The 25,505-nt window shown below is 47.6% G+C and overlaps 1 protein-coding gene across 1 annotated transcript in view; it reads left to right on the top strand.

The window, feature by feature from the left end:
• The window catches only part of IGDCC3 (immunoglobulin superfamily DCC subclass member 3), a 154,308-nt gene extending 150,845 nt beyond the window's left edge, over window positions 1-3,463 (top strand). Inside the window, 4 exon segments of the mRNA XM_084816454.1 lie at window positions 1,222-1,360; window positions 2,135-2,345; window positions 3,298-3,423; window positions 3,425-3,463. Coding sequence (XP_084672580.1) covers window positions 1,222-1,360; window positions 2,135-2,345; window positions 3,298-3,423; window positions 3,425-3,463 — 515 coding nt within the window.
• Window positions 3,464-25,505: the final 22,042 nt, after the last annotated feature.

The raw sequence follows: 25,505 nt of genomic DNA, 5'->3' as shown, positions 1-25,505 counted from the left end.
TTACGCAAGCCCCTTCGCCACAACAAGGCAGTGATCCATGAAGGGGCAGAGGATGACAATTTGTCTAAGAAGTTTTCATACGCAGAAGGATACACCAGGACACCTGCTGTCAGGAGTGCCCTGGCGGCCTCTTTCAGTCTACTCCAATAGCCAACTCAAGACACAGACAAAAGGATTCTTTTCAAGGCTTTAATCCTTTTACAACTTAATGACTTCTTCAGATACTAATCACCAGCAACTAAGCAATGAACAGCAGAGTAGCCTATGCTCCAGGTTAGGCAGTTGGTCCCCATTTGAAGGAGAATCACTTGCTGACCCTGAACTTATGGGCTAGGGAGAGTTCCTCCCTCTTTCCCTTGGGTCCATGGGACGTGACCGTTGCTTGTGCACCAAACGGGCGCTACGCCTCCTTTCCGCGCCCTCCATCGCTTGTTGCTCCCTGCGTCTGCATCGAGTGTCTAGCAAGCCCACCTCCTGCACTCTCTCGCTGCCAGGGTCACTATCTATCTCAGGAATGCTGGCAGGAGGAATCTCTGCCAGCTGCTGTGCCTGTGAGGGATGAGTGGGCTCCTCTGCCACGGATTGCTGTTCCTCCTCAGAATCAGAACTGCTCTGGGGCTCCATGGGCTCAGTTTCCACCCTGACACCTGGCTGACTGCCTTCCCACATATATACTCAGTCAGTTGCTAAGATCTGTTGAGGAGGCCTTACTGGCTGTTCTGCCACCAATAGGAAGGTGCGAGGTAGTGGTACATAAGTGGCCTTCTCAGTGGTGGCACCTTTGGAACATTCCCCCACATGCGGTTTGAGAGGCAGAAACAATAACAAGTTTTAAACACTCTTGAAAACACACTTGTTCACACAGGCTTTGCCTGACCTGTGTGGGATGGTGGTGTAATGCTTTTAATTATTAATTATTTTATCTTGTTTTTATATCATTAAGCTGTATTTTAACGTGAACGGCTTAGGGATTTTAATAAGTTAGGTGGTGTAAAAGTATTATAAATAGATAAATAGACTGCAAGAGTTGCTGGAGGGGTTCATTCTGTGATTGTTATGTTTATATTGTATTTTAATGTATGTTATTGTTTTAATCAATTTTAATTATGTCTATAAGCAGCCTTGAGTGCCACTTTTGGGTAGAAAGGCGGGGTACAAATCAAATACATAAATAAGGGAGCTCTGCCCGGGCTTTCACTGTCACTTTCCCTGTCACCCCAGGGCTGAACCCACCATGCAACTGCATGAAAGATGAACAAACAAACAAGACGTCGGCTACTGGGATCATCATCGGGATCCACATTGGAGTCACCTGCATCATCTTCTGCGTCCTCTTCCTCATGTTTGGGTACAGAGGACGGTACGGGTCTCTCCGCTTGCGGTGTTGGGAGCCTGGATGTGGGTGGATGTGTGGGCGAGCGTTCTATCTGCAAGCTGCGGAAAGCACTGCCTCTGGAACGCTTCTGCCTCCGAGGTTTCCCAGGAGACACTGGAATGCTTCAGGCCCGACTTCCCCAACGTTGTGCCCTCCAGATGAGTCAAATGACATGGCAGGGGACGATGTAGTCCAGTACCTGGGGGGGCACCCGGTTTGGGGGGGGCTGCTTTAGCCGTAGGATGTCCTGTCTTAGAATCCATGGCCAAGTCTCTTGCTGCTTCCCATGAAATGCCCAGCTCCCAAACCACTCCGGGCAGTTTGCATGTATGGTCTGTCCCAGACCGGGGGGGGGAGCTTGCCCATGAGTCGTTTGGGAGGAGCCCTCAGAATCAAGCGGTGAAGGGAGAGAGGGGACACAGCTCTGCCGCACCCACTGCCATCCCTTTCGCATCTGCCACACTCAGCTGGAACCAAGGGGGGTTCTAAACTCATCCTCGGCCTGCTGCTCCTGCTCTTTCTCTCTCCCCATCCACTGCTTCCCTTAAGAGCCCTCCTCTCCTGTAGTGCTGCTGGCCACTGCTGTACTCCCTGGATGATCCCTCTTCCGTGTCGCATGGTCCCGCTCCGAAGGCCGGGGCACAGCCTAACCAAGGCCCCGGCGCCGGCCTTCCCATAGACTTCCAGAGATGCGATTCCTGTGATGTCCACAAAAGTGCACTGCCGGAGAGGTTTTTGTTCTGTCTCTCGTTTCCACAGACTGCTGATGTGTAAAAATGTCCAGGAGCAGCTGTCCACTCCGCAGATCGCCAGGAGCCAGAGAAATGCGACGGGCCTGACCCTGAACGGATCTGCTCAGAGAGATCGGGACGATCCAGACACAAATGGGAAACAGCTGGATATGAATGAACTGGAAAGGTTGTTCCCAGCACCGCCTTCCCCACCTGATCAACACAATAAGGGGATAGCGGTAAGAAAATGGCGCAACAGAATTGGAACTTTTGTTTGTTTCTCTCATGTTAAAATGTAAGCACTGTCAGCAGTTTTGGATCTTAGGGATACAATCCCTTGCCCCTCCAATTCCTCATCTTTCTCACTTGCTTGTTCCTGTGCCTCTCCCTTTCCTTCTCCTCCTCCTCCTCCTCCTCTTCCTGTTGTCAGAGTCCAAGCTGTAAGCTCCTTGGTGCAGGGACCTATCTTTTTAGTTTGTGTTACTCTCTAAAATGCTGTGTATATTGATGATGCTATAAGTAGGGTATTAAATGTACTAACGGTAGTACTAATTGTGGTACTAACAACTAATCATACTTTAAGGCAGCAGTCCTACAAATACTTAACTAGGTGTAAGCCCCAGTGAACTCAATGGGACTGACCGCTGAGTAAACATGTATAGGATTGCGCTGTAAATCTGCAAAGTCCAAATGTATGTTGCCTGGCACAGGTTCATTTTACTTCCTAACATTTGAAAGGATCAGCTTGGGGCTGTTAAGACATCTGAGCAAGATGACGAAGATGAAGAATTTCTTTAGTGCTGCCTGGTAGACATAGCACTTTTCAGAGTAACATAAACAAAAGAAGGCGAGGTCTGGAAGAGGCCCCAGAGAAGGACAGTCTGAATGTTGGCAACAAGGGAGGAAAGGGGGAGACACAGATAACTGGAAATGGGGATGCATGAACACATCTCCAGGTAATTTCATACTTAAGTTTAGGTGGGTTTCTGGTGAGGAATGAGGGTTAAGCCAGAGGCTTTGTGCAAGAGGTGCTTTTCAAGGAGGAAATAGAGAAAGAGGGAATGCCAGCCAAAGGGAGAAGGGAAATTCACGAAGTCTGTTAGTTCTGGGACAGACAGCAGCTGCTTTTTAAAGAAGGTAGTTAATAACTCTTGTGCACTGAAAGAGCCATTTTTCACTTCCATTTCTCAGCTGGATCATATTCCTCCTACCTCACCTAATGACACTCAGATATCCACGCTTCCGCCGGATGAATTCAGCATCATCGAAGAGCAAAGCGACACCCCGTTTCAAAATCTGCCCTCTAGCACCCACCACAGACTTCTGCTCAGCATCAGCCAAGAAGGACCAGCTTTGAAGCAAGCTCCAACCAATGAAGAATAATTGCCAAGACTGTAAAGCTTCTTAGAGAGCACGCCAGCCAACATTTGTCATGTCTGGCGATGTCTTTAAAATGACTCATCAATCTCAGGTCAATGTAAGAGTTCTATATATGTATCTCCACGAAGTTTGTCTTTCTGACCTGTCTCAGGCCTCTTAGTACCTTCGTTCTCATCTGGATCCCAGCTGTTCGTTCTGCAGCTGTGGGGTTGCTGGCTTCTCAAGACATCTTTGCCCACTCCTCAGTAACCATTGACACCAAATGCAATGGGAACCGTTGGTTGTCTTGGTTACCCAACGTGTTTCCTTGTCGGCAGCTTTAGGACATTTATGCCGGGGATCCACTTTTGTAACATGTCAAGAAAACTGATTGCGACGGATCCTTCCAACTTGGTTCCAAAAAACCCTCAGGTGCTTGGTTGGCCAAACTTTTCCATGGATTGATTGAAATTTTCGCCATGTGCATTCAGCTCTCTGTAATTCTCAGGATGTTTTGTTGCCGATTAACTATTTTAAAGGCAAAGCGAGAGTGTCAAAAAAAAAAGCCTGCAAGAAGGCTACTGAAAAAAAAGAAAGAAAAGACTTGGACTGATATCCCAAGTAAACTCAAAACCTACCTCAACCGGAATTGAATGTCTTCTGGGAAGAAGCAAATATCTTGTGTCTTCCTTTTGTTTTCAAAGCTAGTAGCATAGCACTTGGTCAGTACATGTTTTGGTACTACCTCAGAAGTCACACTCCATGTCTACCGTGTTGGTTGTTGGTTGTTTTGTTTTTTTAAGTATTCCTTTATTGTCATCGTCGTTCCAATGTAAAGCACTTCCAAAACCTTGAAAGCAATGTTCTACCTCAAGAAGTTTTTTATAGAAGAACCGTGTGTTTTGTCGTCAGACCTCCTTGCCCTCCACCTCTCTGTTTCTGCTCGGTTCCAGTATTCCAAAAGAGAAATGACAACGAGCAACGTGGATGCATGTCCAGTAGTAGTTGTTCATGACATTTTCCCTTAGTGTTATAAGCTTTACTTTTAGCCAAGTTGCTAGCTAACTTATGTAGAGTTTTCCTGTGTCAAGAGTTGTTTTATATCATGTTTGTCTTTTTTTAAACTTTAAAGATCATTAGGATTGTAGCAAAAGGCAGGCCACCGGTCACCTAAAGATCACTTTTGCCTGTAATGGGTTACTACTGGTCACGGGTTACTACTCTTTCCAGTTCACCACTCAGACCTGCTTCACAACATGCGGGTTTACTTGATGACTGCAGCACCAAGCGATAATCCCATGTGTGGATGGGCATCACAGATAGAACTTTGCATACCACTTGGCCCCCAAGGCATTCCAGCTTCCAGTCATTAAACGCTTTAAACCAAGTTGGACCACTGGTCCATCTCCCCCAGGTTTGTCTTCTCTGACTCTTCGGGGTCTCAGGCAGAGGGAGATCTATTCCGGGACCAGAGGTCCTTTTAACAGGAAATGCCGTGGCGTGAGCTTGGGGCCATCTGCATGCAAATGAGTCCTGGCCTCTGCATTGTATGTGGAAGAGGATCCCCTGGTTTCGGAGGAACCCACTTCTCACGAAGCATGCCGAAGGCGAGTCACAGCCTCTCCGCTGGTGAGGCTGCCATGATCCATCTAGCCACGGGCTGCCTGCACTATCTGGCAAGAGCTCTCGGAGGCGGCAGGCCAAGAGGAATCTTCCGTAGCTCTCTTGCTTGAAAACCTTTGAACTGGAGATGCTTGGGATTGGATGTGGGGCTTTCTGTATACAAAGCTTGCTGTACCACTGAGCCCTTCCCACCCCAAATATGGAATACTGTACAAGCCTGCATGTCACCCTTGTGTGGAGAGCTCAGGCTGATCTCAGCATCAGGCCAGTTTTTAGTATCCATGCCATCAAAGTGATGTCCGTGTCTCTGTTTGCTAAGGGCAGAGGTTTCCTGCGGAGCCCCCGAACACTTGAAGCTGCTGGGCACTTGAAGCTTGCTCAGCAGTTGGTCGCTCCCCCTGTTGAGATGCTCCCCCTGGCATTGCTCCTTAGGTCACCGGTGGCAGCACAGCTGGTCATAGACCTCATCTTCAAAGCCTTAGAATGTAGCGTGTTTTCTCGATAGGCTGGTGACCTGCCTCAGCGCAAGTAGTGAAAGCAGCCGAAGAGTATTGGAAAAGGGTGAATCACCTCTCTGATACCATCGCTGGTGGGAGACAAAAAGATCCTCCCCGTTGTGAGCAAAAAGACCCTGCAGGATGTGTGCGGGGTTCTCTCTTTTGGCTAGGTGAGCTCCCCCATGTCTCCCCCATGGAAGGAGCAAGCCTGGCCCAGCCCCTGCCCATGAACATGGGAGCTCTGTGGACTGCTTTCTCAGCCTCCAGAGTAGGCACTTCATTGTCACCTCCTTTTTTTAATGTTGAATTCCAATAGCTATTTTTATACATGGTGACTAAAAGTAATAAATGAATTCAATTTTGGTTACAAGAGAAGGAAGAGAAATCAAAGAGGGGTGGGCGGGGGGAGAGGCTAGTTTAAAAAAAAATAACGTCAACTATTCTATTATGACCTTTCTTTTCTTTTCTTTTCTTTTCTTTTCTTTTCTTTTCTTTTCTTTTAAGAAAGCTCATTAAAAGCTCCCTAAATTCTCCCTCGTCAGCACCAGCTCTTTCAATCCACTCTTTTGCTTATCTTGTGGAGTGTATACATTCAGCGTGTAAATATCACCCAACAAGGAGATGAGGAAGTTAAAAGGGCCTCTTGTTTCATGGCAGTCATCCAAAAGAAGGTGGCAGCGGAACAGGGCAGTTGGCAGCCAGGGTGCAGGAGCCCACACCAGGGCAAGAGAGAGAGCCCGCCGTGGGTGGAGAAAAGGGGGGTGTTCCTCCACCAAACCCCAGCGGAGCCACAAGAAATAGGTGGAGGAAGTATCCCAGGAAACAAAGAAAGAAAGCTGTAGTCAAAGAAATCATGTGCTTTGGGGGAGTATTGTTTTCAGCCTCTCTACCCTTATATTTAATGCCAACTGTCATACTCCCCCCACCCCGCCCAAGAATGCTGGGAATTGTGGAGTGATGTGAGTGTTGGGAGTTCTCTGTTAGAAATCCCACCCCAGTGTGGCATAGTGACTAGAGCACCCGTCCCCAACCTGGTGCCCTCCAGATGTGGCAGACTGACTAGGAATGATGGGAGTTGCAGTCCAACGTATCTGGAGGGCACCGGGTTGGGGAACGTTGGACTAGAGTGTGGGGCTTAGGCCAGGGAGAGCCAGGTTCAAATCCTTGCTCAGCCAGGGAGGTCGCCGTGTGATCCTGGTCTCCTCTGCAACTCTCACCCTAACCCAGCTCACAGGGGCTGGTGGAAATATTAAAAGGGGGTGAGCCGTCCATGTATGCTGCTCCTATGCTCCTTGGATGAAAGTGGGGTATGAGGGTAAAATAATTATCCCTTGGTCCTCTTGCAGAAATGCAGTACCCAGGGTTCCCTGGGCAAGGGAATGTCCACAGAACCACTTTAAGGCCCTTTCTCGTCATTTCCCCCCATTGTAACCTGTGTTGCCCTTAGCATGGGATCAGTAGCAGCTTCCAGTGTGGCTGACTTGCAGGAGAAGCTCTTTCCATTCCTCTCCTACTGCCTGACGGCCCAGTTTCTATACCCAGAAAGTGGGGGGGGGGATCAGTGACCTCACTAAAGAGCCCCAAGATTTCAAAAGAGAGCCTGGCCATCTCTCTAAAATGGAGCTCCAATGGGGCCTTGGTGTTCACCCACCTTGTCACCTGCCCATGATTGTTTATTGCTTAGTTTACATTGTATAGCTAAGAAACAAAAAAAGGAAAGGAGAAAAACGTACATTAAATTTTATTGTACATCAAGTTATGGCGTCCAGAGGACGCGTTTTTGTCAGAGCAACCTCATCCGGTAATGGCTTGTTTTTAATACGATTTCTCTTCGTAAGTGATGTGAAGTCTCAGATTTAAATAAAGGACTGTTGCCAAAGCAAAATACATAAGTTTTAGACTAGCTCCAAATCCCTAGGGCTCTTTGAACCTGCTCTTAATTTAATATCATGTTATTGTGATATTGTAAACAAATATTTGTCACTGCTTCCTTTGATTAAAAAGGAAAATGTTGTGCCATTTGATTAGTGAGATCACAGTAGCCTATCATGTAGACATTCATTTTCTTTCTTTCTTTCTTTCTTTCTTTCTTTCTTTCTTTCTTTCTTTCCAGTAATGTGATTGCTTAACCCAATTTGGATTTCCCCATGGGTATGAGACAACTGATGATGGATGTGAACCTCTAAAGATTATTATTAATTATTATTAATTATTATTATTATTATTATTCATTGTTTTTAGATGAGTAGCATTTACTCTGTTTGGGGATTCATTTAAGCTTTTGAAAATTCCATAGCAAAATAGCCACAGGAATTTCCGAGAGGCAAAACCTCATGAGAGAAGCTGATATTGTCTGGGTGTATCCTTGATTCAGAAACAAGACAGGGAATGTCCTTAGAAACTTACCAGGTATGATAAGTTCTGCTGCATCTTAGTGCTTTACAGCTTCCACTTCCAATTCAAGATCAAGCAAATGGGCACCAACCGGGGGCTAACCTGATACTACTAATACTCTTGATACAAAAGTGGGGATGCAATTCAGAGCACACCTACCTGTCCCGTCCCCCCCGGCGTATCCAGGCTAGTCCATTCAGTTCTATAGAGAATTCAGGTGCACACATGCGGTGGATGCACACAGGTGGCCTCTCTGTGTGAGACAAAGGAGGATCCCTTGCAGCCGAAACATCATGATTCCGAAATAATTTCCTAAGAGTAGACATGAAAATTAGGGGAGATGCAGATGGGCACTGGACTCTATAATGAAAAGGATACCTTACTTGCCAAGGCAAATGTGCCCGCTCTCATTGGCTAGAAGAAATTTTAATGCTCATGGGTGATCTCCCCTTCAGAGCCCCCCTATGCACGTGGCCAGGTAGAGCATTGATCTGCTGCATGCCTGTGCATTTCTCCAGACTTTCTTGGTTGCAGCGTGAAGAAGCTGTATAGAGGAACAAAGGGCCATCACAAGTAGCTTTTTGGCTATGAAGCCCACAGCAGACTGTGCCATTCTTAGCTAGCCTCAGGCAAGCTGTTCAGTTCTCAATCTCCACTCCTCCCCATCTGCAGTGTGTGGTTGATAATACTGTCCTGCCTTACAGGGCTATCCTAATGAGTCCTGAGATAATGAAGTGCATTTGAACCCTTGAAATGTGCTATATGAGTGCTGTTGTTATTAGCATTGTTCTTATTGTTATCCTTATAATTCTTTGGAACAAAGGTTTATTTGCCTCCTATAATGAGCAAGGCAGCTTCTTGCTGACCATCATCCAAATTCACCAGAAATGGTTGCTACCTCAGGGAGAAAATAAGTGAAAATAATTCACTTTGGCCGCAACTCACCAGGAATGTCCTCTACACAAGCACAAACTGAAGGGTTGGGCTGTTACCAAGCTCTCGTTCATGTTAGTGGGGCAGGTAACGGCCGCTGGCCCTGATCCAGCTGACAGTCAGGCATATCCCCTTGGAACAAATTGAACAAGTTACTCATGATTAATGATAGCAGGATTCGGACCTACACAGTGGAGGCTGGTGGCTCCAATGTCAGCTGCACCTTGGGAGAGCTCCTTTCGAGTTCCGACTGAAACCCAGAGCAGATTCACTGCCCCACTGACATTGGAGCCACCAGCCTCCACTGGACCTACAGGCTATAGTTCAACAGGGAATAGCAGCTTTTCAGTGCTGTGGCAGGGGTCTTTGCATGGGAACAAATTGGAATCTTGTTTGCAAAGCCTAATTCGCTTTAGTCCCTCCCTTCCATCTTTTATACAAGCAACAATATTTGTGTGAAGTATTCTCACAAATGTATATTCTTCTTAAACCTGCCATGGAGGATGTAAAATAGATTGCAATCATTTGCATGTTCAGCCAGCAATAACGAGAATCAAAAGGAGAAAAGGAAGATAACGGTGCATCATTGTTTCTTTAGGCCTGACCTAGTGTCTTTGTTTGTTTGTTTGTTTGTTTGTTTGTTTGTTTGAAGTCAACAGATTCTGGTGTGTGGGCAGCCCACTGGAGCACATGTTGAATCTCTGGAGCATTTCTGTGGGCTTCTCAGTTCTGTGACACATTTATCATGTAGTCCAAAATTGCCCAACCTGGCACCCTTCAGATGTTTTGGATCACAACTCCCACCATCCCTGACCATTGGCTGTTCTGGCTGGAGATGAAGGGTGTTTTAGTCCAACACATTTGGAGGGGAAACCTGGTGTAGTCACTGACGTTATCTAGGCTGCTCCCTGCCTGCAAAAATTGAAAATGGCTGCCATTCAACGTGACATCAAGGTAACTCCTGAAGGGCAAACATGGGGTAGAAACTCATAATGCACCACATTTACGTGTGGTTTGCTTGTTTTCTTCTTTTTAGGTGCTTCTTACATTCATTGCATAGGTCCACTCAATGTCCAGGACAATTTCAGAGAACAAACATGTTTACAAGAACTCTGCAACGTCAGTATTGGAATTCCTTTGTGTGTGTTAAGTGTTGCAGTACCACATGAATAGCCTTCTTGAACTAACTTTCCACACAGCCTCTCATCTCTGCCCACGTAAAAAATGCCCCTTAATTCACAATTAATTGGCCAAATTAGCAGCAGCACAGAGTTTCCTTTCGACCTTCAAATGCCCTTGTGGGATGTCTCCCACATCGCCATGGAAAATGGAAATGTCCTTGGCTGAGCCCTGCCTCGCCTTTCTCCCAGGTGTGAAAAAAATGTGGATTAATGTAAAAACACATCCCCAAGTGAGCACAATGTCCATTTCCCCAATTGTTTCTAAACTGTCTCTCTTCATTTGGTCAGGCAGCACTATTGACAGTTGTTGCCCTTGCCGGTGTGTATATATGTAGAAAAAGGGTTTGGGGAGAAAAGTCAGGGAGGGAGAGAACGTTGGTTGATGAAAAGAGAATTCTGCACACAGGTTGTGGCCCCAGCCAGGCAGCTCACTTCTCCGTTCTAATCTGGCATGGGCAAGTGGCCGCATGTGTTTGTTTCGTTTTTGTCGGTGTTACCATTTCATGGGGTTGAGTGGGGAAAAGCAATGGCAGGGAACCAAACTGTGATTTATTTTTTACAAAATGTTCTCTAAGACCAGAGTATTTAAGCTTAGAGAAGCCCAAAGTCTGAAGGACTCAAGAGGAAATGTAATTTAGGCTGCAATCCTGAATGCACATGCCTGGGAGGGAGCCCCACACCATGAGGCTTACTTCTGAGTAGACGAGCCCAGGATTGTGCTGTTAGTCTGTTTACGGACAGAAAAGGCAGCTGGGGTGCTGCTAAAGGCGTTGCTGCTGTTTCCAGCAACCCTTACCAAGCAAGGCTTCAAAATGTCTCTGAACTGGCACAAAACCAAAGGCCATGGTGACAATGGCAAGATGAGAGCCAAGCCAAAGGGGTGCGGGGAAGCGTTGCACCGGGCTGGGGAAGGCTGGCCTATATATTTTACATAAGATAAGAATGCAGAGAGACTCCCCAGCAGGATCAGGCCAAAGATCCCTCTAGTCCAGGTTCCTGATTTCTACAGTGGCCAGGGAGAGGCCTCCAGGAAACCAACAAACAAGTACAACACGAAAGCAACAGCACACACACACAGTTTGTTCCCAGCATCTGGTAATTCAGAGGTGGACTTCCTTCGAACATGGATGTTCCGTGGCTAATAGACCTCTCATCCTCGCTTCCTCCATGAATTTGAGCCCCATTTAAAACCATCTTCGTTAGTTCCATCACATCTTGTGGCGGCGAATTGTGTAACTGAATTATACGCCGTTACTTTCTTGTTTCTGTCCCGAACCTCCTGGGTGACGGGGTAGTATCCGATGATGTCATTCCGCAAACTCAAAGAGCACTAGTGGAGCTCCGCTGAATCTTTCACTTGTGCAACCCATTGTGCAAGCAGTTGCACAAACCTGTTGCATGACAGTTGGTGCAATGTGTTGCACAACAGGTTGCACAACCGCTTGTGAAACTGTGCTTGCACAAACTTAACTTTAGTTGGATTCTTCTCTTGTGCATCGTTCAGAACCTAGTGCAACGTCTTTTGTGCTAGCAGAATGACACAGCTGGATCCTGCCCACTGAGTTGTAGAATTATGAGAGACGGAGAGTTAACAATAATACTCTCGCGACCTTTTGGCATGAGAATTTCTCTTGCAGCTCCTAGAAGGGTTTGTTTTCCAAAACTTGAAACAAACATGTTTACCTACACATGGCACTCAAGGGTAAGATTCCTAGTGGGGGATTTGGTGATCAGCATCTTAACTCTGGGGCAAAAGGATTATGAGGCATCAAAGTTGTTATAGCTGGGATTTCTGTCTGGCTTCTGCCACAGTGCTCACACGCACAAGGACAAGCAGCATCTCGTGTCTGATGTAAACCTTTACCCACAACTTCCTGATAGAAGCTGTGATAAATGAATAAATACAGGCTAAAGAGCTCCTTCAAATAGAAGAATGTGAATTGATTTGTACTGCCACCCACCACAAAAATGAAAGGGCTCTTGGATTTGTGCTAGCAGAGACAAATTTCACCACAATCAAGTATGTATCTGAGCTCACCGGGGGGTGGGGGTGGGGATTGTGTGTGATGTACATCCTACTGTGAAAACCTTCTGCAGGTCTGCTACTCTCAAGTGTGCGCATGGATTTTCCATGGATGTACCAGCAAGCAGAGTTTGGGGGATTAACCTAAAGTGGCTGAGGATGCAGTTTGTGTCCCAGAAGGGAGATGGAACATTGACCAAAGTCAACAAGGATGTTAGGCTGTTCCTTAGGCCTGACACGTGTTGTTATTACTGGTACTTGACTGCGAATTCAACAACCTCCCTGAGTTGGCGTTCCATGAAACTGTGACTATAACTAGCTATAACTGTGCTATAACTAGCACAGTTCAAGCAGTAGCCGCATGGGTTACCCAGATAGTATGGTTACTTCCCATATCTGTGCCTTGTCGGGCACATGCAAACAGCGGATGAAGTGACAAACCTGTTCCAGGAGCCTACCACTTCAGACTGCAGGTGGGGAACCACTGGGTTGAATGTTTCCCAAATCCCTGCACATAGAAACTAGCATATCAGGGAGAAGGCTAAGCTTGAGCCCTTTCCCCTGGGATCTCATTTTCTATTGGCAGAGAATTTATGCATGTAGACGCGCCACAGCTTGCGTTTGCAACCTCATAATCTAACCATGTGGAAATGATGTTTTGGTAGTAGCCACATCAGGATTGTTTACTTACTGGACTCTGGAATTCTCTCTTCTGAGATGAAGGGGGAGTTTGTTTGGTGGCCCTTCTGCCCCAAACCATCCAGTGTTGTTCCGTTATTTTATTAAAAATAATAAAAAGAGAATAAACATTTTCTATTTCGGTCCTCTTCAGGAATAGTTCTGACTGCAAAGCACTTTTCTACCCTTTATTTTCTAACTTCCCTTTCTTGCTCTTTGAAATCCCACTGAGCCTATGATTGTTAGTTCTGTATTTTTTAAAAAAAAAGGAGGGGGGAGAAAATTCTAGATTTTTTGTAGGATGTTCTGTTTAGCTTTTTAGCCTGTGGTTACTCATACAAGACAAAAAATAAAGCTAGAATAAACTGGTTCTCCTCTCGGTGTGTTGCTTTGTGATTTTGGTGCTCCCTCACAATATACATGCTTGGTTGACACTAATGATTTTGGCAAGAAATACAGCCCCATTCCCAAATACTCTATTTTCACATGTGGGTAGACGAAGCAGAATGCAGACGCCTGATCCAGTTAATCTCTAGCTCAGGCCCCTACTAGGTCCCTCTTAAATGGTTCCACCTTTTTCTCCCTTGCTGCCAGAGGTGTAGTAGAATCAGGGATGCAGCGGCAGCACTTTTTTATTAGCAGGGGACGCAGACATCTCCCAGCCCCTCAGACTTTCCTGTTCCCCCTGAGCTTAGCTGTAGTTTTCACAGAAGCTGGGGGGAAATGAATTTTCCCAGCAATAATATATTGTCCCCTGTTCTAATGCAAAGTATTTTGTGTGGCTTGGTCTTGGATGGGCAATTAAAACCCGTTAGGTTTACAAAAGACCTGCTCCTGGTGGAGACGAAAACCGCTAGGACTGGTTTGTTGATATGGATTAACACAGCTGCCTGCATTTTTCGTACTGTCCTATGGGGAACGTCATGATGAGTGCCTGCGTTTCAACGTTTACCACTGCATATGGCCCTTTATGACAAGCACTTCTTCTGTGGAGTCTTCGGTGCTTTTTCTGTAATGCCTTTAGCTCAGTCCCTTTAATCCTCACCCCCAAACTGGAATTAGGCCTGGGTACACATAACTGCATTTGTGAATATCTTTCCCTTGTTTAATCTCTTCCCCCACCCCATTCCCTCTCCCTCTCTTGTACACTAAACCCCGCTGCCAAAATGTAGGCAATAAATTCAGGGCGGGGATATTTCCATGGTGCTCCAAAGTGCAAGGCGCGTGGCTGGAACTGTGTAAATATTTATTAATAATATTAGCAAGTGTTCCAGCTGCAGGAGTGCACTCCTTCCCTTTCTGGAATGCCTGCCGCATATTTTCACCACTTTAATTGGAGAAACTCCCCTTTGGTCCAGAGGCCCCTCTTGTTGCAATTTTTGGCTACAGTGCAAGATAACCCGCAGCAGAGATTGGCCAAAGGCAGGCAGCAAAAAACCATCCCCAAGATGGTGCAGCGCAGGTCGTAAGCAGCAACAGGTACTCCCACGCAGACGCTCCAGAAGCACCCGAGGAAGCAGAGATGCGAAAAGCAGAAGCATAAAAGCCTTTTTGATAGAAGGGTAATTGAGTCATGGGCCTCGCTTGGAGCCAGAGAGGAAAGTGGCGACATTGCGTGGCTCAAGTGCTGCCGAGCAGAAGCACCTGAAGAGCTCTCGACGCGCCTCAGAAGCTGCACTTCTTGCAAAGAACGGGGCCATTTGTGCATTCAGAAGAATCGAGCAGTAAAGGCGTTTCTGGACTACAACTTCAAGCTGCAGCTGAACAGACGGCTTCCTTCGATGCTCCCTTCTATATGATCAGATCGATGATCAGACGGCTTCCTTCGATGCTTCCTTCTATATGATCAGACTTCCCACACACGGGAAAAAATAGCACGTGAAGGAAAAGACGGGCTGGTGCCCTTCTCCCGGTCACGCTAGCTTTTCTGCGCAATGAGCGCAGCGACCGTTGTTACACACTGTTAGAGCCAGCGTGGCATAGTGGCAAGAGTGTTGGACTAGGAGCCGGGAGATCCGGGTTCTAGTCCCCACTCAGCCATGGAAGCTCAGGGGGTGACTTTGGGCCAGTCACAGACTCTCAGCCCAACCCACCTCACAGGGTTGTTGTTGTGAGGATAAAATGGAGAGGATGATGATAATGTAAGCCGCCTTGGGTTCCTTGCAAAAGGAAAAAAGGTGGGGTATAAATGCAATAAATAAATAAATAAATTTTTACGCAGCGGAGCAGCTGAGCAAGCCGTCGCTTCCCACGTGAAGCTGCTGTACGTCAGGTCAGACCCTGGGGCCATCTAGTTCGCTGCTGTCTACACCAGGGGTGCGCAGGCTGCGGGTGGCTTTTGGCCTTAAGGCACCTTGGAGAGCTCCTTTAGAGATCAGACTGAAACCCGGAGCGGATTCACCGCCCCACCGACATCGGAGCCACTGGCCTCCACTGGGGGCACAGATGCGAAAGCCAGGAAACCAGCGAACAATCTGTGGTTGGGGGAAGGGGGCATGGCCAGGGGGAGGCCAACCCTAGAGGGCTGGATTGGGACCCAAGATTTGGCCCACAGGCCTGAGGTGCACCCCCGCCCCGCTGCCCTAGTGCTTGGCCTTATGAATGTCTCTGCTGCAGAGCTTGTTTTCTAATTAAAAACAGTACAATGTAGTTTGAAAACCTCTCTCTCTCTCTGTCTCTCTCTCTCTCTGTCTCTCTCTCTCTCTCCCTCCCTCCTCTTATAGTCTTGATCATTCAGTACATTTAAAAGGTGCAACAAAATATTAGTAAAAGACCAAAGACAGGTGCCGGGGGAAAACCACAGGAACTGCTTGTCTTACCCTGTCATTCCGCTGCTCCAGTCAGATTCCCCTAGAGAACAGAATAGCTTCTCCACTCCTTTTTAATGCTAAAAGAAAAGAAAAAATACAGATGAAAAAATTTGGATCAGGCTGGAAAGGGGTTGTGAAATTGGTGCTTGAAAGGTGTTGAAAATTGCCCACAGCTAAAGGGGGAAAAAAAGAACACTAGAAAATAAATTCATTTGGTAGTCAAAAATAACTGCTATAATTTTCTTGAGTGCATATTTTTATGGTTACCTTGTGGGGCATGTCATAAAGGAGGAAGATATATAGGATGATTGTGAGTGGGAGAAATAATAAAAGGCCTGAAAGCAGAACTGTTCCAAAGAGAGGAGGTTACAGTGCTGTAAATGGTTTTAAAATGTGGAGGTGTCATAATGTGACAGAAGGGAAGGAGAAGGATGTGTGGAATTCAGATACTGAGAAGGGTCCATTCACCTCAGAAATCACATTTTACCCATGACCCTTTGCAACCTCAAAAAGCCTGTTTGAGCAATAGTGATATAAAACAGACACCCAAAAAAGGATTTCCCTTTCTGATCAGCACTATGGATGTTTGGGGCATCTTTGCTGAAGCTCCTTTCAACTTCCCTTGAGATTCCTCAGGTATTTTGCCCAAGGAAGAACTTCACCTGAAACAACACCTTAGGCCAGACTCCCCCATAGGAAGGCCACATGCACTGCCAAAATAAGAGGACCCACATCATGAAACAAGAGGACATCCATTTGCATAACATTTGCCTATGTAAATGTATAGGTGCATTTTTAGAAATAGCAACTGATGTCAATATGTAAGCCACTTTGGGTTCCTTGCAAGAGGGAAAAAGGCAATAATAATAATAATAATAATATTCACCATAGCAGAGGAGACTGAGTGACTTGTGTACCTGCTCAGTCTGCTGTCCAGGTGCTAAATCCTGATGAGGAACTTCAAGGCCCCTGGTCTTCCTCCTCTGGGTTCTTTGACTTTAAAGCAGAGTTAGACTGAACATTTCCTCAAATCATAGAATAGTAGGGTTGGAAGGGGCCTATGAGGCCATCGAGTCCAACCCCCTGCTCAATGCAGGAATCCAAGTCAGAGGATCCCTGACGGATGGCTGTCCAGCCTTGTCTTGAAGGCCTCCAGCGTGGGAGAGCCCACCACCTCCCTAGGTCATTGGTTCCATTGTCGTGTTGCTCTAACAGTCAGGAAGTTTTTCCTGAAGTTCAGCCAGAATCTGGCTTCCTGTCACTTGAGCCCATTATTCCATGTCCTGCACTCTGGGATGATGGAGAAGAGATCCTCTGTGACAACCTTTCAAGGACTTGAAGAGCACTATCATATCTCCCCTCAGTCTTCTCAAGGCTAAACAGGCCCAGTTCTTTCAGTCTCTCCTCATAGGGCTTTGTTTCCAGTCCCCTGATCATCTTTGTTGCCCTCCTCTGAACCCTCTCCAGCTTGTCTGCATCCTTCTTAAAATGTGGTGCCCGGAACTGGACACAGTACTCCAGATGAGGCCTAATCAGTGCTGAGTAGAGGGGAACTAGTACTTCCCGGGATTTGGAAGCGATGCTTCTATGAATGCAGCCCAAAAGAGCATTCGCCTTTTTTGCAGCCACATCACATTGTTGGCTCATATTCAGCTTGTTATTGACCATAATTCCAAGATCCTTCTCGCTTGTAGTGTTGTTGAGCCACGTATCCCCCATCTTGTAACTGTGCATTTGGTTTCTTTTTCCTAGGTGCAGAACTTGGCATTTATCCCTATTAAATGTCATTCTATTGTTTTCTGCCCGGCGCTCCAGTCTATCCAGAGGAGAGTCCTCTGTAAAGTAGGGCCACCCCACCCCCCAACCTGGTACCCTCCAGATCTGTTGGTCTCTGATGCCCATAAACCCCCAGCCAACATGGCTAGGTTTGATAAAGCTGCTTTAGGAACAAATAGAGGGAATCCCCCCTGAAGAAATGGTGTTTCTCTTACCCAACAGGAGGAGGCCAGGAACCCCAGTGCGTATGTTTGGCACATTGACCCAAAACTGTTAATGCTCATACAGAACATCTCCCCCCACCCCCAAAATTAGAGACAAACAAGGGACTGGTACCTGAAATCAGTGACGAAGAAAGGGTATGGCAATTGGCCTAGCGACACATGGTTGCTCTATCCTGGATGATGCAAGACGTCTGTGGCACATAAAGGGCTGCATCCAGATGTAGATATACTTAGCTGACCTGCTGAAACCAACAGGGCTTCATTTAGCATCCCCCAATAGATCTACAAAAGCAGTTTTACACACCATAAAACCATGCGCTGATGCGCTGATTAGAGATTTGAGCAGAATAGAAAGGGTTATAGAAAGGCCGCTGAGGCGACACCTCTAGAGACCACGAGCCATCTCTGGGGCCCTCAGCAAATGTAGCAGCCAGACAGCGACGCTCCCTGTGAGTGTTCACGCAGGATCAACCACCATCAGGAAGGCCGGTCCCATGGGGCGCCTCTCCTCCTCCCTTTAAATCTGCCACTAAGCTACAAGCTTCCCTGTTCAACGCCACTGATTTCCTGAGTTCTGCTTGGCTGGGTAGGAAAATCATCCTAGATACATGTGGCAGCAAACAAATCCCAAACTGAGCTGCAATGGATTTAAGAAGTCAAATTTTGACTTGACTGCTCTTTCAATATCTGCTCCCCAAAAAATTGCACTCAAGAGCATCATGACTCTCCTTTAACACTAACAGCAAAATCTGGTTTTCTAAGGGAAGAAATAGACCTTGCAGCTAGGTTTTATTTATTTGAACGATTCATACCGTTGTTTTTTTAAAAAATTGTTGTTCAAAGCAGCCTATGGTAAAGTAGAACAAACAAACAAAAAGCTGCACAGTGCAATCCTATAATGTTTACCCAGAAGTAAGTCCTACTGTGTTCAATGGGTCTTATTTATTTATTTATTTATTTATTTATTTATTTATTTCTATACCGCCCAATAGCCGAAGCTCTCTGGGCGGTTCACAAAAATTAAAACCAAACAACACACAATAAAACAATTTAAAATATATAGAACATTAAAACCAAAATCCCTTCCGGCCGCGCTCCGCTCCCGAGACGGACAGCTCTCCGCACCGGGCCAGGCGGCCCGGCTATCCGCGGCCAACCGAGGCTCCTCGGCACTGCGGTCTTACTCCCAGGTACATGTGTATAGGGTTACTGCCTTAGTGTGGTGCCTAAAGCATATCAGGTCAAACACCAGGTGAGTCTCCTGGGACAAGTGGCTCCCTCTCTCCACCAGGAAGACTCTCACGCCAAGGGGGAAACCAGGATGGTCCCCAGCTATCAGCCAAAGGAGAGGCAACGGCGGAGCGGCTTCCCTCCCCCCTCCCAGAAAGAGCATTCAGCTCCAACCATCAGTTGAAGGGAAGTGCATTCTGGCTCCAGCCACTGGCCAGGGGATTAAGGACTTTGGGGTTGTCTGGGTCTGGAGTTTGTGGATGTGTGTTATGAGAATCATTCAGTTGAAAGGTGGGGCATCAATCTAGGCTTGGATCCAGACTTTACTTTGGATCCAGAAATGTTTAATGATCATCATCATTAAACATTTCTATACCACCCCATAGCTGAAGCTCTCCGGGCGGTTTTCAGAAGTTAACTTCTGTAAACTTAGAGTAGACCCATTATACTTAGAGCAGCCCCATTGAAATTAATGAGACTTAAGTTAGTCATGACCTACTTATCCCATTGATTTCAATGGGTCTACTCTAAGCATGACTAAGTCTGAATCCAACCCAATGTAGATAGATGATAGATAGATAGATAGATAGATAGATAGATAGATAGATAGATAGAGAGGCAGGCAGGCAGGCAGGCAGGCAGGCAGGCGTGTCAGGACTGGGCTGAGAGCAGCAGTCTGAGGTGAGCCAGCAACCAGGAGTGGAAGTCAAAGAGTAAGTCGGAACCAAAGAGCAAGCCAAGAGCAAGCTCTTGGAGTTGGGGCCAAACAACAGCCAAGGATAGAGGAACACACCAGAGCGCGGCAAGACCTTGTTGCTCAACTGGCACGGGAAGTCCTCCTACACGCCTCCTTGCGCAGGATCCAGTGGCCAACTGGGGCGGGCAGCGTCCGAGGCCACTTCACTGAGAAGCTGCCGGAAGTTTAGTGCTTCACCACATGGGGCAGCTGCACATGGATCCCAGCGGCTCCTGACTATAGGGCTTTAAAAGTTAAACCAACACTTTGAGTTGCACTCAGAGCCAGACAAGGCGCCTCAAACTGGTGAACTATAATGAAATACTGAAATGCAAGAAATGAAATGAAATGAGGTGCTCCATGTGCCTAGTCCTGATCAGCATGTAACTGCTGTGTTTGGACCTGATTGTCGATCCTGAATGGTCTTCACAGGCAAGCTCATGCACAACGCATTGCGGTAGTCTGACCTCAGGGTTGATCCAGAAATGTGTAGGTCCCATTGTTCTCGCTGGAAACTAGGGCTCGTTTTTGAAGTGACCTTGGAAGGTTTGGGGGGGGCAGCATGCTTACTTGGGAGTAAGCCCTGCAGAGCTCAGAGGAACAAACTGCAAAGTAAAGGATCAGGATCAAGCTGCGCATAACACCTCTCAACGTTTTTACTGTGAAGTAAAAATTGGGATAGCTGGCTCTTTAACTGGTGGCTTGAACTGCAGACCTAACGGGGCGATCCCATTTATCTTCACCTCATGAAAAGATTCACCCGACGCCTGCTGATTTCTCCCAGTCGAAGCGACCGTTAAAGGCAGAGGAGCAGGCCAAGCCCCTTTTCCCCTAGTCAGTTGGGAACCATGAAATCAGATGAGAAGAGTGATGGGCAAGAGCCCCTGGCAAAGGCACAGGGAGTGGGGGGGGGGGCTGCCGCTGCTGCCACTCACATTCTCACCATAACGTTGCTGCCGGCAAATATACATTTTATAACACCCCATAAAAGTCGAACTACCTGAAAGGTCATTTGGGCTTCTCCAAGATTGCGTTGGGTCCTTTGGGCTCATTTGCTGACACTTTTATGAATCCATACTTAATTTCAACTGGGAGGCTATAAAACCTTTTTATAGTGATGTTTGCCATGCTGAAAAATGATCAGTAAAAATCAAGAGCTGGAACACCTTCATCAGCCGCGTGTCGATGGGCGGCCTGCCCCCCAGCCGTGTCCCCCATTGAAACGGCCCTTCCCCCGAAGCTGCTCTTGCCCCATGGGACAAAGAAGGGCAGAGGGGCCGTAGTTCGGGGGCAGAGCACATGCTGGGCGGGCTGACACTCTCATGCAAAGTGCCCCAGCACAATGCGGGGGGCGCCCATACACCATGACTCACCCCATTCACCGGGGTCCCCGACCTTCTGGGTAGCATTGTCAGGGGGCTGGAGGGGCTGCCGTGGCAAGGGGCAGGGAAGGCTGCTTCTGCCAACCCAGGGGCAGGCCCAGGCATCTGGGTCCAACCTAGCAGCTCCAGCTAACAGGCCTGGGGAACAGCTGATGGGAAGCGGACCTTCCTCTTCCCGAGGCTCTGGAGAACTGCTGCCTGTCAGAGTTGACAGTGCTGGTCCAGCTGGATTAAATCAGGGCCTACTTGAGGTCCGAATCTGGCCCCTCCCGTGTCTCCCCCGTGGCCCCGCCCCTCCCTGCCTCTCCCCCCAACTGCAAGTGGTTTGGTGGTTTCGCCGCTTCTGTGCCGCTTCTTCCCTGTTCTGAAAGGTGGGGGGGGCTCCACCGCTCTAGTCTTTGGCCCCGCCCACCACTGGAACGCACCCCCTGAGGTGGAATGCAGCCCCCGATCTGGAAGTGCTTCTGCAGCCCTGGACTCACGGTCTGACTCAACAGGGAGGAAGGGAGCCCCTTCCCGCGCCATCCAGATGCACAGATGTCCCGGAAGGATTTCTGCCATGGCCCTGGCATGTGACAGCGACGAGGAGTGGGGTTGCACCATACCCCCCCTCACATCTTCTTCAGTGCTTGTGGCCGGGGAGGAGTCATGTGAACCATCCAAATAACGTCTACTACACATTCAGGTGTCTGGATGCCCTATAAGGCTGCTAGCTCTTCTGGTGTGCCAGACTGGGGGGGCGGGGCAGGAGCCTGGCTCCGCCTTCTCACTGCCTTGCGTGATGGTTCAGCTGAGCCAGTGGCCTCTCTAACTCAGACGGCGCTTTAGGCTTCTCACCACAGCCGACATCAGTTCTATTGCATGTGAAGAAATGTAGAAAGTGGCCAGTGGCGGAAGTGCCCAGTAGCGGGATGCAGTGAGGCAGGTGGCTATTGCAGAGGGGGTCTTTTCAGTGGCGGCACCCTAGCAGTGGAAGCTGGTGGCTCCAATGTCAATGGGGCGATGAATCCACTCCAGGTTTCAGTCAGAACCAGTCGGAATTCCAAAGGAGCTCTCCAGCTCCTTGGACAGCTCTTTTAGAGTTCCGACTGGTTCTGACTGAAATCCAGAGCAGATTTACCGCCCCATTGACATCGGTGCCACCAGCCTCCACTGCACCACAGTGGTGAAATGCCCTCCCCCAAAAAAGTTTGCCTGGTGTCTACATTGTGGTTTTTTATTCTACCTTTTTTCTCACCAGCTTTTTAGTCCTGCAGTTTTAAAAACTGTGGGTTTCTCAATCTTTGCACCGCCACTATCTTTTACTCTGGTTTTTACTTTGGTTTTATTAAGGTTAAAACTTAACGTTTTTACATTGTATTTTACTACATTATGGTATTTTATGGTTTTAAGTTTTGTTTTGTGAACTAGCCAGAGAGGTTCAGTTATTAAGTGATATGGAAATGTATAATTAATTAATTAATATAAATAGCAGAACTGCTTAAGGATCTCAGAGAGTGGAATTTACTCCCTCTCAGTGCTCAGGGTCACCAGTGACTGGTGATATGTTCCATTTCAGACAACAAGAAGTATTCCCTTAGACAAGGCAACTTATGGAACTCTCTGCCACATGATGTGGTGATGGTTATGAGCTGATGTGGCTCTTAAAGCACACTGGAAAAATCCATGTGGGATTGGTCTATTGATGGCTATGAGGAATGATAGTTTAATAGAGCCCCATGTCCAAATCATACCTCTGACTGCCAGATGCTGGAGAGAAACTGTGGCAGATCGATGCCTTCACATCTTGCTTGCATATACCCAGAGATGTTGGGCTGGACACTGCTGGAAGCAGCGTGCTTGACAGGATGGACCCACCTTGCCAGAGAGGCAGTTCTTACTTTTTCATCACACACTCCAAGCCAACTGCATGATTCTTTCTAGCGGGAGACAGAAGATTCCTGGCAGAATTTAACACAGGAGGGGATGAGGGATGACTGGGGTCTGGGGAGAAGATTTGGTAAGTCCCTCTTTACAACACTCCTTGCTTCCTTGCATCAGTTCCTCAAAGGGAACAGGCCTCATCTCTTTGTTTGCCTGGACGGTGCTCAAGAGCCAGCAGCAGAGGCCGGCCAAGTTGCCTGCCGGGCAAGGCTGCAGCGAGATGCGCTCTTCGCTTCCGGAGAAGAGCACGCAGGGATCCCGAGCCTGCTGCCGTTTCGAAGCTCCAGAACCACACACACCTCGTAGCCCAACGGTGCAGCGAGGCAGAATTGCACCAAGAGCAACAGCAGTCATGTCAGCCATAAGAAAAACTGGGGCTGGCGCCAAGGTGAGGCCCAGTCAGGCACCTGCTGGGGGCCCACATCCCAGCAGGGCCCGCTGCCCAGAGCCCCCTGGACTCGCTCCTCTTCTTCCGCATTGCAAGCTGCTTGTTCGCCCGCCTCTCGCTCTGGCCAGACAACAGCGGTGGTGAGAAGGAGGAGCGGCAGACACCACGGACGGCCTGCTGGCTCCCTGGCCCTCTGCCTGTGAAGCAAGCAGTAGCAATGAGGAGGACGAGGAGGAGGACGAGGAGGCGGCGGCGCGCGAGCGGCTGGTGACCGTGGCAATTAGGCTTGCTGAGGGAGGGGCCCACGGAGGGTGTCTTGGCCAAGGGCCCTCCAAAACCTGCGGCCAGCCCTGAGAAAGATTCCAAGATCCATATTCATGTAATACCTTCAAATGTAATGCCTTCAAAAGTTCACCCCAAATGTGCAAGCTTTGGAGATCCCCAGATCTCTTCATCAGGCAAGATGTGACTAAAACTAAAAGCCGTGCGTTTTGTCACATCTTGCCAGATGAAGAGATCTGGAGAACTCCAAAGCTTGCACACATCTGGTGAACTTTTGGTTAGCCCAATAAAGTTATTGCACTAATACAGTCGGAATTGGCTCTCAGGCCTTCTGGGTGGGGTTCAGGAGGCCAGAGAGAAAAACCGCTTGCCATTTACGAACCTGGCCCTTGGTGATTCAAGAATTACACTTCTTATCTCCATGTTATGTCAAGCATCACCCTGCTGATTCTGCATTTCTAGCCACTGAGAAAAGCAGCCCTCAACACTGGCAGCCCTGGGTTAGAATAACCTTCCAGCTGTGTGGGAAGCCAGGCATGTGTTGTTTTAGGAGCTGCAGAAGGAAGGTTGCCCTGTTTATTGGGCTATAAATATAAAGGTACAGTAACTTAATTCATCAGTCCCTAAACGTAGCCACTGAGAGAGGCTGCTCCCAACATCCAACTGACAATAGCATGAATTTTTCACAGGCTGGCTTCCCCCTCAGGCCTTTGCTTTATCTTTAAAGCCAGGAAATTATTTTCTGCTTTTCAACCTTTTGAATGTATTGCTGGGGGTGGGGGGTGGGTTGCCATTATTTGGACCTGCAAAGATTACACTCAGCTTTCCCTAAGCCCGTTTATATTGGCAGCCAGCTGTTTTGAGCCCACCCCCCATAAATCACTCATATGATTTCTAATAATCTGAAAGCGCTTTCAAACATTTGCCCATAATATACAACATACTATTACAGCTTGGCTACAGATTCAGAGCCACAAACCTGGTAGGTATTATTATTATTATTATTATTATTATTATTATTATTATTAGGCATATGAGACAAAGACCAGGGAAACTGAGTGCTTTCCAAATTATGCAAACAGTGGTTCTTGTTCAAAACAGGTTATGATGATTATGATGTAATGGTGCCGTAATTATTTGCTCTCTAGGTCCTGTGTTCCAAGATGTGCTACATCAATAGATTTAATTTCATCCAGCTGCTGTTGGAAAACCTACTGTGTGGACAGAAACCCAGGCTGAGTTCATCTGTCAGGTGAGCTCTTAAAGCAAAAGCTCTTCAAGCAAAATAGCCATCAGGCTTTGGAGCCCAAAGCATGAGCCGATTACTTGGCATGGATGTGGATCAGTTTATTAATTGTGGATTTCGATGGTGGGCTTTAATCCACATTTCTCCTTGTGCAACATGCAGATGGTGGGTGCAGATTTTGGTGTCCAAGCCTACACCCCTGATAAGACTTGATCTGCCGCCGAATTCTAAGAGCTTCAGTCCTGCTCAGTCAGAATGACCATCTTGTTCCCAGCAGGGGTCAGCCAGTTTCCTCCAGGAAGCCCAGAAGCAGCACATGAAGGCAAAAACACAGATACACACAGACATTCATTGTCTGATTCCAGCATCTCTACCCTGAATACAGAAGAGCTAATGAATGTAATGGCCAATTGAGAGGACACACTTTTTCATGAATTTGTCCAATCCGTCTTGTAATGCAGGGGTGGCCAAACTGCAGCCCTCCCTGGACTAATTTCATGTGGTCTTTGGCCTCATTTCAAAAGCCCTCTGCAAGTGAATAGTTCAGGCCTCTGGCAAGAGCAATTAGTCCCTCCCCTGGGTAAGGACGAAGAGGGAGAGGGAAAAGTGGTGCCACAGAGAGAGAAAGAGATTGGAGAAAAAAAGGTGTGGCAGAAAGAGAGAGGAGGGGTGTCACAGAGAGCGAAAGAGAGGGGGGGAGACAGAGAGGAGGGG

This window comes from Heloderma suspectum, chromosome 11, assembly GCF_057233095.1.
Source record: "Heloderma suspectum isolate Gila_16-S chromosome 11, 16-S_ref, whole genome shotgun sequence".
NCBI lineage: Eukaryota > Metazoa > Chordata > Lepidosauria > Squamata > Helodermatidae > Heloderma > Heloderma suspectum.
The sequence above is the reverse complement of the archived record's forward strand: the minus strand, read 5'-3'. Positions and strand labels throughout refer to the sequence as shown.